A 15,298-nucleotide genomic window follows, 5' to 3' on the forward strand; every position below is an offset into this window, starting at 1 on the left:
AATCCTACAGGGCACAAAAGTGTGGCTGTAGGGAAAGCACATGGAAGCAAGTGCAAGCAGATGGCTAGATTCTGCACAATCCAGATGATTGTCTGATATATTACCAAACAATGGGAGGAATCTCCAGTCGTTAAAATAACCTGCATTAAGACAAATTCCTATTTGGACAGCAGATTTTGCAGCAATGACTTTATTTTTCCCTACCAGCCCTTCTAAGACTTTCAATTTGAAAAATAGACCAGGATAGAAGGGACAGAAAAAGCAAAACTGATCTGTTAATACCTATATTGTTGCTGTGTTAATGAGGTGTTTCTTTTTAATTCCCAGGAGGCTCTTCAGATAGCTCACTGTAGCATGTGCTATACATAAATCAAGATCATTTGGTCATCCATTTAAGACTGACAGTCTTTTCTAAGATAATTATTTGAGGGAGAGTGTTAGGGAAAACCCCTTCCAGAGAAATTTTTTTCTCTATAAATATTTTTATGTCGCAGATACATTTTCCCCTGCCTTCTCTATGGGAGCTGCGTACAGTCCCATTTTAATTGTTCAGTTATTAATACACATCATCAAACAATGTAGGAAAGAAAGATCAAGTAGGTTTGACATGAATCAAGTTATTATGATTCTTAGTAACTGGTTTGAACATCCAATCACAGTATATAATTTAATTTTAAGAATGTAAATAATTACAATGAGAACGCATGCTTATTTAAGAACCTTTTCAAAGGGTTTGTTCTGGGTTTTGCCGACTATATTTTATCTATTGCTTCAACTGAGGTAACTGTTCTGCAGTACTTTATCTTGGGAAATTTCAACAGTTGCATTGTAGCAATGCTGCATACAAAAATTTTGTATGATTGTTCGCTTTTTCTGAACTCTTTTTTTAAAAACAGTCAGTGAGTCTCCAGATTGCTATTTGCGTGGTGTTGAAATTAAAGATTTCACAATGTTCTAATGTTTAAGCAACATGTCATTTTAAAATCATTTATATTACTTAGCCAAGGCAGTATGCAATTCAAATTTTAAAGCATCTTTGCTACAGTTCATGATTTACCTTAGAGCCAAGGGCGTGGTTGCCTACGGGAGAAGGACATACCTTGATCGCGTTGCTTTTTCACACCAAGCGAAGTCACAAATGAGTTGTGTGAATATGGGAATGGTGGCTGACTAGTTAGTCCTTGGTACTGGAAGAAGTAAGGTTGATTGTAACCATGGTTTGAAACCTTAGGTGAATTGAGATATCGTACTGTGACTGGAGGAAGCATCATCTCAAATGGCTTTAACACCAACTTCAACTCTTGTTTTGATCCAGATGAGCTTGATTTTCTACTTGACAACCTTCCTATTGAAGATACATTACTAATATTCCTTTTCACTTTATCAGGTAATGCAGGAATGGATATCTTTTGGGGTAACTTGATATTTGACCCAGTTCCACTGTTTACGGTTCTGGATAATGTCTGGTTCGCTGGGGAGTTTAATGCCTGGCTTGCTGGAGAATTTGCACTATCTGGAACTGACTTCAGTTCATTTAAGAATTCAGTGATCTTTGACTGAGTTCCACTAAAAGATCCAGTTTTTGGTGTAAATACTTTGTTTTTCTTTCTCTTTTCTTCCTTTTTACGAGTTTTGGCCACCTCAACGCCTTCCAGTAACCCCTTTGCTGCTGCTCGAGCCAAAACATCCTTTACAGATACCGCAGCTGAGGGGTCTCGCTTTAAATTAACAAAATTACAGTTATTAGATCCCTCAATGGTCAAGTTAGTTTCTGGCAAATTTTCTTTCACAAACACAATACCCCTGGAAACAAAGGTCAAGAAACACCATTACCTGCAAGTTACCTTTTAAAATACAAACCCACTTATTGCACTTTCATATTGTTCGGGCCTCCTTTATATCAATGAGACCTGATGTAGATTGGGAGATCGCTTCACTAAGCAACTTCACTCTGTCTGCCACAAAAAGTGAAATCTCCCAGTGGCCACCCATTCCAATTCTACTTCCCATTCCCATTCCACTTCCCATTCCCATTCCAATTCATCTTCATCAGTCCATGACCTCCTCTACTGCCACAATGAGGCCACACTCAGGTTGGAGGAGCAACACCTTATATTCCGTCTGGGTAGCCTCTAATCTGAAGGCATGAACATCAATTTCTCTAAATTCTGGTAATTCCCTATTCCTATTTCCCTCACTCACCTTATCTCCTTACTTACCCATCACCTCCCTCTGGGGCTGTTCCCCCTTCCTTTTCATCCATGGTCTTGTCCTCTCCCATCAGACTCCTGCTCCTCCAGCCCTGAATCTCTTTCTCCTATCAACTTCCCAGCTCTTTACTTCACCCTTCCTCCTCTCCCAGTTTCACCTATCACCTGCCATCTTCTATTTCTTCCTCCCCCCCCCACCTTCTTACTCTGACTTCTCCCCTTCGGTCCCAATGAGGGGACTCGGCCTGACACGTTTACCCTTACGTTTACTGTTTACACTTTTCCCTAGATGCTGCCTGGCCTGCTGTGTTGCTTTGGACTTCCAACACCTCCAGATTTTCTTCTACTGTTCATTCATTATCACTTGGTCAAAAGCTTCTGCTTCCTATCAAACATCTTTGTAGAAGCACTTCAGGGACATAAGCATTGCAATAGATCAAAACAGAAGACCTACCATGCCTCTATCAGAGTGACTTAAAATAAACAAAAGCATTCAGTGACATGCTAAGAACACATAATGAAAATATCTACCAATGAGCAAGTAGACTTTATCAATGCACTAGATGCTCCAAATTATCTTTTAAATATCAGTATGATCTAATCAGAGCAGATGATATTTATGTTACTGAAACCTCTTGTAACCTGGATAGGTTAGTTAATAGGTAAAGCCCCTTGTTGCCTATCCACCTACTGAGTTAGTTACTAGCTAGCTCTGTAAATGATATAAAAACTGCAGCTGCTGCAAACCTAAAATGAAAAAAGAGAAAATGTTGAGGATAATCAGTGGGTCAGGTAGCAAGGAAGAGAGAGAAACAACGTTGACCTTTGATTCCCACCTTTGTGTTCTGTGCTCAGATCTCTGAGTCATACTGTAACTGTGAAGCAAAAACATATAGAAATCTGAAATAAAATCTGCAACAAAAACAAAAAATTCTGGAAATTCTCAGTCAGGCAGCATCTGTAAAAAGAAACATTTCGTATTTCAGGTCAATGACCTTTATCAGAAAAAATATTAACTCATTTTCTTTGTAGTTGCTGACTAGTGTGCTGAGTATTTCCACTATTTGCTGTCACCATCTACAGAATGTAGGCAGTTACGAAATTCTAGCCTGTGCTGATTATGGATCAAGGGACGGGAGGCCTAGGGAAAAAGAAAGGGGGAGGGGGAAGCCCAGGGGATGGCAAGGAGTATAGTGAGAGGGACAGAGGGAGAAAAAGGAGAGAGAGAAAAAAAGCATATATATATATACACACATACATACATACACACACACACACACACACACACAATAATTAATAAATAACGGGTGGGGTACGAGGGGGAGGTGGGGCATTAACCCGGAAGTTAGAGAAGTCAATGTTCATGCCATCAGGTTGGAGGCTACCCAGACGGAATATAAGGTGTTCCTCCAACCTGAGTGTGGTGAATATAAGGCCTCCTGTCCCATGATCCTCTCATATCCCTTTTGCCAAACAACTGTCCAGCTCTTGGCTCCATCCCTCCCCCTCCTGTCTTCTCCTATCATTTTGGATCTCCCCCTCCCCCTCCCCCTTTCAAATCTCTTACTAGCTCTTCTTTCAGTTAGTCCTGACGAAGGGTCTTGGCCTGAAACATCGACTGTACCTCTTCCTAGAGATGCTGCCTGGCCTGCTGCGTTCACCAGCAACTTTTATGTGTGTTGCTTGAAATTCCAGCATCTGCAGATTTCCTCGTGTTTGCTGTCATAGTTAGCTGATTCCGGCTAATTAAATTAATTCTGTGCCAGTATACTGTTCAAATCATAAAAGGCACTCAAAAATCATTGGTGTAACAATAATTTGAATATACAATGAATTCTTCCATCACAATATAATAAATAGAAGCAGTAAAAACCCATATGGTTCCTCAGATTTGCTCCATCATTCAAGAAGACGGTGACTGACTTCAGTACTACCTCCTGCACCAAAGCAGTATCCTTTAATTGCTTCCGTATCCAAAAATTTATCAGTCCCTGTCTCCAATAAATAGTAAGTGAGTCTTCAGATAATAAATTGTCAGATGAAGAAATTTCTTCTAGCCTTGACTCTCAATGCCTGACCTGTTATTTTGAGACTGTAACATGTTTCTAAATTTTTCACGTCTAGTGTCTAAAGGGGATTGAAAAATTTATGGCAAATGCTTCTACGGTTTCCATCCCCACTTTATTCAAAGCTATGATGCCTCACATTTAGGTCAGGTGCCATATTTACTAAAAGCAGACTCAGCCTTTGCAATGCTCCTATATCTATTTTTACCTCATCTATTATCCATGCTACCCCCAACATACTTCTGTAACGTAACCAGTGATTTGCAAAGGATCATTATGACATTCCTCTTGTTGCATTTACAAAGCTGTTTAATTCCTTAATTCAACAGTACCTGCTTACCATATCTGAATATGAATTGCAGCTGAGACAAAGATAAAAAAAAATAATTTACCTACACCTAACTATGTAACCTACCTCTCGAGTTAATACAGCAATAAAACAGCCATTGACTTGTTCTGATGGTTGAATCTTTAAGAATTTATCTGAAGCACAAGTTATCTCTGCTGGACAACACAAAGGAATAACAGGAGCACTAAGCCTGCAAGAAACAGAAATAAGTGAAGTCAAAGCTTGTGTTAAGACAGTACATCCATAGTGAATCTTTGAAAACTAAAATATAGTAAAATTGATCAAGCAGATTGACCTGGAATGAAACGAGTAAGTATTGGTTCTAACTCCTGTGTCGTGACACTATTTCACCATGTCAGTCCACAGAAAAATGTTTCAGCTTTCACAGAGTATAAATGATTATTGGAAACACTGTAGATTTCAAGAAAAAGTCTAGAGTTATGCACCGATTTAATAACCTGATTACTTAATTGTCAGCACTTCCCCAAGCAGTTCATGACAACTTTGGTTGGGATTTTCATGCAAATATGAAACAATGAGTTATGAACTTGTGTTTGGAGTTTTACAGAAGTGTTCCAACATTAGAACCCACACCTAGCAAGTGGAACAAAGTTATGAGGGGTGATTGATAAGTTCGTAGCCTAGGGTAGAAGGAGTCAATTTTAGAAAACCTAGCACATTTATTTTTCAATATAGTCCCCTCCTACATTTACACACTTAGTCCAGCAGTCATGGAGCATATGGATTCGTTCTTTGCAGAAGTCGGTGTCTTGGACCTCCAGAAAGTGATCCATAGCAGGAGTGATTGATAAGTTCGTGGCCTACGGTAGAAGGAGATGAGTTATAGCACTCTCGTTACATGCACGTGCAGTTCACCCCTTTGAGTGACTATGCAGAAAGTTTGAAATTAATAACTCATCTCCTTCTACCTTAGGCCATGAACTTATGAATCACCCCTGCTGTGGACCGCTTTCTGGAGGTTCAAGACGCCGACTTCTACAAAGAAGGGATCCGTATGCTCCACAACCACTGTACTAAGTGTGTACATGTAGGAGGGGACTATGTTGCAAAATAAATATGCTAGGTTTTCTAAAATTGACCCCTTCCACCTTAGGCCACAAACTTATCAATCACCCCTCATATAGTAATTCCAACCACTCAAGCATTTTCTTTCTTAAAGGAATTTCAAAGGAGAACTGATCTTGGGGTCCAAGCAAATAATATTTTTAGATAAAATACTTGAAATTTGTAATGGCTTTAGTAGTTTTTAAGTAACCCTTGAAATATTTCTGGTTGACAGAATATTGGTTTGGACAATTTTGGAGGGCATGGCAGAGTGCCACATCCTGTCAGATCTGGCTACTTCTCAGATCTGGTTTCTCAATAGTTAGCAATTAATTAATATGTGTTAAAAGGAATATAACTAAGTGTTGCAAAACTATATTTTCCAAAATAAATTCTGGAGATACCTTACTTTCCTGCACACAATTTTAATGGATTAATGTTTAGATTAGAATCTTTACAGTTTGGCTTATGGAACTAGACCATAAGATCATTAGATACAGGAGCAGAATTAGGCCATTTGACTCATTGTGTCGGCTCTGCCATTTCATCATGGCTGATCCAATTTTCCTCTCAGACCCAATCTCCCACCTTCTGCCTGAATCCCTTCATGCCCTGACCATTCAAGAATCTATCAATCTCTGCCTTAAATACACATAAAGACTTGACTCCACAGCTGCCTGTGACAAAGAATTCCACAGATTCATCACTCTCTGTCTAAAGAAATTACTCTCCATCTCCATTCTAAAATGATGCCCCTCTATTCTGAGGCTGTGTCCTCTAGTCCTAGACCCCCCACCAAAGGAAACATCTACTCTATCAAGACCTTTCACCATTCAATATGTTTCAATGAGGCCACCTCTTATTTTTCTGAATTGTAGTCAATACAGGCCCAGAGACATCAAATACTCTTCATATGACAAGCCATTCAATCCTGGAATCATTTTCGTGAACCTCCTCTGAAGCTTCTCCAGTTTCAGCCCATCCTTTCTAAGATAAAGGGCCTCAAAACTGCTCTCAATACTCCAAGAGAGGCCTCACCAGTGATTTGTAAAGTCTCAGCATTACTTCCTTGCTTTTATACTCTCGTCTTCTTGAAATGAATGCTAACATTGCACTTGTCCTCTTCACCACAGGTCCAACCTGCAAATTAACCTTTAGGGAATCTTGCACAAGGACTCCTAAGTCCCTTTGCACCTCAGTTTTGTTGTATTTTCTTTCCATTTAGAAAATAGTCAACCCTTTCATTTCCTCTGCCAAAGTGCATGACCTTACACTTCCCGACACTGTAATCCCTCTGCCATTTCTTTGCCCGTTCTCCTAATCTAAGTCTTTCTGTAACCTCTCTACTTCCTCAAAACTACCTGCCCCTCCACCTGTCTTCATAGCATCTGCAAACTTCGCCACAAAGCCATCAATTCCATCATGCAAATCATTGATATATAACATAAAAAGAATTGGTCCCAACACCGACCAGTGGAACACCACATCACTGGTAACCAACCAGAAAAGGCTCCCTTTATTCTCACTCTTTGCCTCCTGCCAATCATGCTTTATCCATGCTAGAATCTTTCCTGTAGATAGTGTCATAAAGAGAACTTTTGGCACATTGGCCTTCATAAAATAGAGCACTGAGTACAAGATTTGGGATGTTATGTTGAAGTTATAAAACAGTGAAGAAGTCAAATTTGACTATGCAGTTCTGGTTACCTACCTACAGTAAAGTTACCAATAAGCTTGAAAAAGTACAAAGAAAATTTCTATGGATGTTGCCAAGAATTGAGGACCTGAGTGATAGGGAAAGGTTGAATAGGTTAGAATTATTTTCTGTGGAGTGTAGGAAAATGAGGGATCATCTTATAGAGATATCAAAATTATGAGGGGTGTAGATCAGGTGAATATTCTGTTAAGCAATAATTTGGACTTGATGAACCTCCCAAGCTGTTAAAACTCTGTAGCTGTGTCAACTTTCCTGAAGGAAAGCAATTAAAATATTTCCCTTTGTAATCTTCAGTATTGTCATTTGATGATCTCATATTTATTTTGGAAACTTCCTGTTGTGGCAAATTCCACCTAAAGGGCCTTGTAAGAGCCAATCAATTCAATAACAGATCAAGTGCTACTTAAAGGCAATCATTTGGAAGTAGACTGAAAAAGAGGCATATGGCCAAACTAAATTTGTCCTTGTTAGGAGATTCTGGGCAATATTTAACACTGTCTATAGGCCATGTAAGATGCACACTGGCTAGAGTCTTACTTGAAAACACAAGAATTGAAATGGGACTCTTAAAATATTTCTCAGAACAGCTTGGAAATTTGCTAATTATCATATGGAACAATGCCAAGGATGTCTCTTCAGAAACTGAATACCTACCAATGATTGTAATGAAAACTACATAAACTCAGTTTTTTCCATGGGCCTTCAATAATGATTAAATAAATTACTGAGAACTTATAAATAAACAGTGAAAAACAGATGTAGATTATTTTTGTAATAGCATAATATTTAAATTTGTACGCATGTAAGAGATATTTCATGCTTAATGTACCTGTAAGATTGGACTTTGCTTCCTTCTAGTTTCTTTCCCAATACTGGTTTCACTACTTCTTCATTTTCCTCAGGGTAAATTGAGCATGTAGAATACACAATGGCCTGGACTTTAGGAACTATTGAACGATGCACATGTTTAAATTCACGTAAAAACAAAACACATTGATTTGCCAAATTAATTACCTATTTTAACTTGTATTTTTACTTGTATCTTGATGATACTCCACATCCACTCTCACGTCATTGCTGCAGTTTTGTATTTTGACATTTATACCAAGATCATGGCATGCACCATCCAGATTTCATGTTAATAATGAAGACAGGCAAAATGTGATGAAAATACAGTACTCAGGAGTACATAAATCAATATTTTTTTCTTTCTGTATTACAATTAGTCTCATTCAGAAGGTAAAGACATTCTAAAAGAAACAACATCTATGAGGCTACACTTAACACAACATGGTCATTTGAATGGTAGCTTTTAAAAAAAAGATTCTAAAATCTTACTTTGCCTGTACAAACACTTTGATTTTCTTAACTGCGCCCAATTCTAGGAAGATGTTTCCTCAAGGATAACAATTATGGAGTTGTTAATTTAACTTGTATATCTATAAAATTATTTCAAGTATCACTTGCTGCAATTTTGTAACCATTGTCAATTTGTTTCTTGAATGCAAGAACCATTGCTATAGTATTCTTATATTTGTCTTTTACATACGGGCACTAGTATCTCTGTAAAAAGCATAATTGCTAAGATTTTTCACTTTATTAAGTTTACAGAGAGCATCTTTTCTAAAGTCACATACAAGACAGAGGCTAGAAAATATTAATTTTACCCATGAAGATCCCAGAATTCAGAGTCATGGGTACAAATGTGAAGTATACCAATTGCCTAAAAGTTAAAAATGATGCTGTCAATGAATAACCAACAACAAAACCCAGTACTGTGAATACATAAAAGAAACAAAATGCTTTCTTTTTTTTTGGGATCCTTGTTAGTTATGCTTATAACAAGGATGTTAAAATGCATGACATAAATTTTTCCTCTCAAAACAGAAAACTAATTTCTGTTTTCTTCCTGCAGACTACACAAACTGCAATAACTATCATCAATCAAGAGCTGGCACATGATAAAATGGAACAGCTTATACAGACAATAAAACAAACACAGAATCTGATTCCAAGCACCCTGATTAACGACCCAAAGTCTGCAGTTTGACACTTATATTACCTCTGTGTGCCTTATCAGAAATTCCAGCCACAAAACATGGCCACATTCAAAATGGTGTACAATAAAAATGTCACAATGCCTTTGAAGGCATTAAATATAACAGCTATAAAAAATTAATTTTACTAAATAACTATCTTAGATATTTGGGCAAATTAAGTCTTGAATATTAGTGCAGAAAAACCATTTTTTCAAACAGGTGTAGAGCAAAACATTTCAATTCTTGTTCAAAGGAAAGAAAACAATGCACCGAAAACTTGTTTTCTATTTACAATAATAAACAAGTACAGAAAACTTTCTGTCAAAAATGAAGATGCAAGGAAGTAATTTTTAATTGCTAGTGTTTCAATTACCATTTAAAAGGTAGCTTTGTTTTTGAATTGTTGCTATACAAGTAAACAGTATCCTGATTTACTTGTTAAAGTATGGTTTTATATTGATCACTACAAAGGATCAGCAACCTAAAGGTTGTCAGTTTACCTTGAAATTAAATCCAATGAATTTAGTGATGTAAAGCCTAGTTCTATATTAGAATGTTAAAAAAACACACAATTGGTTCACAAATGCCCTTCGGACAAATATCCATTGTTGTTCAAATACAGTTAGTTAAAAACATGAGAAGGAAAGAATACAAGGTACAGGGGCAGGAGTAGGCCATTTAGTCCTTTGAGTGTGCTCTGTAATTCATCAAGACTATAGCTGTTTTCTACCTCAATTTCCCCTTTCTGTGTCCACCCATTGCCTTACTAGCCAAAAATCTATTTCCATCTTGAATGACCTAAGTGGCTGGGTCCCTACAATATCCCAGAGAAGAGAATTACAAAAATTTATTACCCTCTGCATGAAGAAATTTCTCTTCATCTCAGTCTTAACTGGTTCACCCCTTATTGTAAGGTTGTGATACTGATAGTTGAATCTCCAGCCTGAGGGAAACATTTCTGCATGTCAAGCCTACTACAAATATTTACATTTTCAACTCTTCCTTACAGTTCCTTTACATGTTGCATCTACCGCTGCACCAACTGTTTCATCCTGTGACCTATCACAAACACAAAATAATCTGCAGATGCTGGGGTCAAAGCAACACTCACAACACGCTGGAGGAATTCAGCAGGTCAGGCAGCATCCGTGGAAAAGATCGGTCGATGTTTCGGGCCGGAACCCTTCGTCAGGACCGATTTTTTCCATGGATGCTGCCCGACCTGCTGAGTTCCTCCAGCGTGTTGTGAGTGTTGCTCTGACCTATCACTCTGGCTCCCATCCTCTCCCCAATAGTTTAACTCTTGCCAACAGTTCTGGTAAACCTGCCCACAATGATATTGGTCCCCATTGAGCTGAGGTGTAATCCATCCTCTTATACATTGCACACCTTCCCCAGAAGAATACCAATGATCCTTCCTCCCCAGTTCCCTATATTCACTATTTACAACCTCACTCCTTTTCCTATCTATGTCGTTGGTAGGTATAGGAGTCTGGCACATTGGAGACAATATACCATTTAGGAGTCTTTTAAATGTCCACAGAGTCTTCTGAATGTTTCCCTAACTATCACCACTATTCTCCTCTGAGCCAGAGAGCCAGACTCAGTGCCAGAGATCTGGCTGTTCCCTTCCAACAGTACCCAAAGCAGCACACTAGTTATTGAAAGGAATGGCCACAGGAGTACTCTGCACTATCTGCCTATTCGCCACCTGCCTCACTGTTGAACCTATCTAAGAACTCCACATTTTTTGAATGATCTGTTATTAATCCAGTTCCAGTTCCCCAACAGGCTCTATAAGGAGCTGCTTCCAGATGCACCTCTCGCAGATGTAGCTATCAGCTACATTGGAGGTTTCCCAGATTTCCCACATTCACAAGAAGAGCACACCACTATCCTGGGATCCATTTTCACTATTTCAGCTAGAAACAGAAACTCGACAGAAACCTCAGATTTCTGCTTCTTGAACCAAAGTCTCAGTTCCTCACTCATGCAATGACCGCTCCACTTAAAACTTCTTTTTATAGGGCCTGCTTGCTTTTTAAGTCTGGCCCTAGTGAAATCACAGGTGAAATATTATGTGCGGATCAAATCTCCCTAACCAAGCAACAATCTACTTGCAGTGGAATGATGCAGGAACAATTTACCAGAGTAACACATACAAAATGCTGGAGGAACTCAGCACATCCAGCAGCATCTATGAAAAGAAATAAACAGTCTGTGTTTCAGGTCACCCTCTTATTCTGGCTTCTTCCTTTCCACTCGTAATGAAGAATCTCGGCCTGAAACATCAATTGTTTATTCCTTTCTGTAGATGCTGCCTGACCTTTTTAAATGGTATGTATGTGTTACTCTGAATTTACAGCATCTGCAAATCTCTTGTGTTTAAAGGTTTATCAGATTCATTCACAGAATAGAGTGTGGTATTGTGCCATTAAAGGGGTTAAGCAAATTGGGCCAATATTTATAAGTTCATGAAAATGAGAGGTAGTTTCACTGAACCATGTAAAATTCTTACAGGGCTTAACATGTCAGATCCAGGAATGATGCTTTCACTGACAGGCGTATTGAACTAAGGGCCACAGTCTCGCAGGGGCTGGCTATTAATGACAGATGAGATGAAATTTCTTCACATAGAGGGTAGTAAATCTTTGACCAATGGGGCTATAAAAACGCAATTGCAAAATACAACATGCTGCAGGAACTCAGTGGATCAGACAGCATTTATGAAAGGAAATGGGTGAAGACTCTTCATCAGAACTGGAAAGAAAGAAGCGAGATAGCCAATGTAAAAAGGTGGGTGGGGGAGGGGAGAAGGGGCAGAGTGTAGTTCTTCCAGTGTTTTGTGTTTTACTCCAAATTTCCCGCAGCTAGTCTTTTACGTATCTCATAGAAGCTCAGTTGCCAGGTATAGTCAGGATAAGGACAGGTAGACATTAAGATGATAAGATGGAATTGATGTAGGAAAATGGCACTTAAGTAAAATATTAGCAATGATCTAGCTAAATAGTGGAAGGTAACCTGGCACAAGTAAAGTGGGTTTTAATTTAATTACATTGGTTTAAATGATTTAATTGGTTTAAAGCATCTATTTTAATTTCTATTTTTTAATCTAATTTCTGCTTGTCCTGAATGAGAAACTGAAATATATAATCTTCAAATGCAGCATTATCACCCTGGGCCACGCTAGAAGCAGAGACCACTAGTGAATTCTGACCATTCTAAACAAATATTATTCCCAGAGGGATTAATTCTCATTTCACTTTCTATACCATTCTTCAGCTTACATCTAATAGCATGCATCAAGTCCTCTGCTTGTTTTTGAGCCAGTGATTTGAGTTTCTCTTCTGATACTTTTTCCTGAGAAAGCTCCTGCAACAGAGTTGTATCTAGAGGTAAAAACAGATGGAAGATACATTAACAAAAAAATATCAATAACATAGTGAAGAAGCACGAAAGGGATAAATGATGTTGTCTCTTATAACATCCTGAAACAAATCTAGAAGGTTGTCACTGCACCTGAATCTCACATAAACCCACTCACAGCACTGAAACACCTAATGCCTCTGAAGCTGTTTTGCTGCTAAACAAATCCAGATCCTTAAATGGTGAAATCAGCATGGCTATGGAACTTCATCAGATGGTATGGCCAAAAAACCTTTGACAGCAAAAAACGCCTCCGTCCTGGATTTTGCCAGCAGTCAAGGGTTACTATCATTGCTTTCAAGTATTCATTCGGGAATTTTAACAGAAGTAAAACACCTGGGCCATCAATAAAATTGAGGAAAGTCTGTTTCTGATAACTGCTAACAAAAGTTATCTCAGGATATCTTACATTAATAGTTCAATTTCTTAACTAATTTACAATGAGGAGGATCTATGAGAAAAATTAGTGACGATGTCTTTTCTTCATCAAGAAATTCACACCATGAATCATAAACTCTTCGGTACATTTTTTAAGCTCCTCTCCTGATATCCCAAACAAACCATCACTTCTACCTCTGATGCAGTGATACAGAGCATCACAGGAGATATTCTACGGCTTGTTCTCTTAACGTACACAATGGTCAATTGCTTAGAGACCCATAATTGCATTTTCCAAGCCTTGTTTCGATCTTGTCAGGCACTTCCATATATGGAATTTGTAATTGGAGACAGATGCTAACTCATCACTGAAGAACTGTGGGCAATTCTTCACCAAGTCCACTTAATAGCTTTGTCACCTAATCTTTCTAAATCTTTTTGCGGGACTGTAGTTCTTATCGATTCTGTAGGTGTAATAATAAAAGACAAAATGCTTTTTCATAATAGTATATTAGTTGATAACTATAAAAAAGGTACCAGTCATCAGATTCTTTTGCTGGCTGGTCATTGTTACCGGCCACTTTCTTTCTTATATCAAAGAACTTCATATCAAAGTGTGCAGATAGGCAAGGAAAGAGGATGGCTTTAAGACAAGCTGTGCTGATTTTGCAAGTACCATTAGGATGACTCCAATTTGCTCTCTGTTACCTAAACATCCTCAGCTGTGTGGATGTGCTTCCTGCTTAGAAATTGTGATCCTACAGAGAATGGCGTTGTGTTTTTTTTTAATTTTTTCTCTTGACTTTGAGCAGAGCTATTTGAGCACACATTGCTGCATTAACCCCATGTCCCTGATTCCTTAATTTCAACAAATCTAGCAATGTATCTTGAATAAATTCAATGACTGAACCTCCACAATTCTCCCAGACGAAGAATTCCAAAGATTCACTTCCTTCTCAATAATAAAACTTCTTTTTAATCACAGTCCTATGTGGGCAACACCTTATCTTTGAGACTGCGAGCCCTGGTCCCTTAGAAACCAAACGGTGAAACTCTCCTTTAGTGGACTTGTGCTGACTGTAAGTTCCTTCCACAAGGAATGGCCAATTTAGGGTGAATACAAATCAGACAGTACAATGCAGCAATCAGGTTGTTCTGTGTTTCTTCTATGTGAGCTGCTGAGTAGTTACTGTGAATCTGATTTGCAGTTACCTTTGATGTGACAACAGTCACCCAGCCATTTTTTTGTCAAGACAGTGTTCTCAGTTATCTATTTCCAAGCTTTTGCATCTTCTTTTGATTCTCTGGGGCTTCTCTCAGTGTAACTGTGATTTAGCAAGCAGTCAAGTTGGTACTCCTTTTCCATTTACTGTAAATGTACAGTTGTTAACTGAATCATGCATAGCAATCCTCTGGGCTTGGAAAGATAGGCAGTTTTCTTTACAGTTCTCAAAGTTTTGTAATTCTTCTCACAGTCAGGTGTGATGTTCCCAGACTGCTTCTGAATCTATCAAGTTTATTTCCTTCAAGTTGTTGCATCTGTAGAGAGGAATTTTTATTTCACAGATATACAAGAATAAACTCAGCGGCCACTTTATTAGATACAACTTTACACATACCCATTAATGCAAATATCTAATCAGCCGATCAATGCATAAAAGCATGCAGACACAGTCAGAAGGTTCAGTTTTCCTCTGGAATGGTTGTTGGTGTCAGACAAAGGACTTTGGCCTGAAACGTCAACTGTTTACTCTCTTCCATAGATGCTGCCTGACCTGCTGAGTTCCTCCAGCATTTTGTGTGTATTACTTTGAATTCCAGCTTCTGCACATGTTCTCTTGTTTAGGAATTATTAGCTCCTGTGTTTATCTTTATATTATATCACAGAGATAATACTATGAAGATATTAGCTTTAATCTGTAATCATCCTTCACGGTTAATTGAAAGAACTGATAGCGTTCATTATGATAAGAGCACTTATTAAAAATCCTGACTGCAAATCTTTTGGGTAGAAATGCTGTGCATGTTTGACATTTTGAATGGTTGAT

The 15,298-nt window shown here is 38.3% G+C and overlaps 1 protein-coding gene across 1 annotated transcript in view; it reads right to left on the minus strand.

The window, feature by feature from the left end:
• Positions 1-646: 646 nt before the first annotated feature.
• LOC134343441 (putative methyltransferase NSUN7) overlaps positions 647-15,298 on the minus strand; it is an 88,674-nt gene continuing 74,022 nt past the window's right edge. The window contains exons 8-11 of the mRNA XM_063042144.1: positions 12,734-12,835; positions 8,237-8,354; positions 4,692-4,815; positions 647-1,718 (exon numbers count right to left, since the gene is read on the minus strand). Coding sequence (XP_062898214.1) covers positions 1,059-1,718; positions 4,692-4,815; positions 8,237-8,354; positions 12,734-12,835 — 1,004 coding nt within the window. The 3' untranslated portion in view covers positions 647-1,058. The remainder of the gene's footprint in view (positions 1,719-4,691; positions 4,816-8,236; positions 8,355-12,733; positions 12,836-15,298) is intronic.

The sequence above is a fragment of the Mobula hypostoma genome, chromosome 3 (assembly GCF_963921235.1).
Source record: "Mobula hypostoma chromosome 3, sMobHyp1.1, whole genome shotgun sequence".
NCBI lineage: Eukaryota > Metazoa > Chordata > Chondrichthyes > Myliobatiformes > Myliobatidae > Mobula > Mobula hypostoma.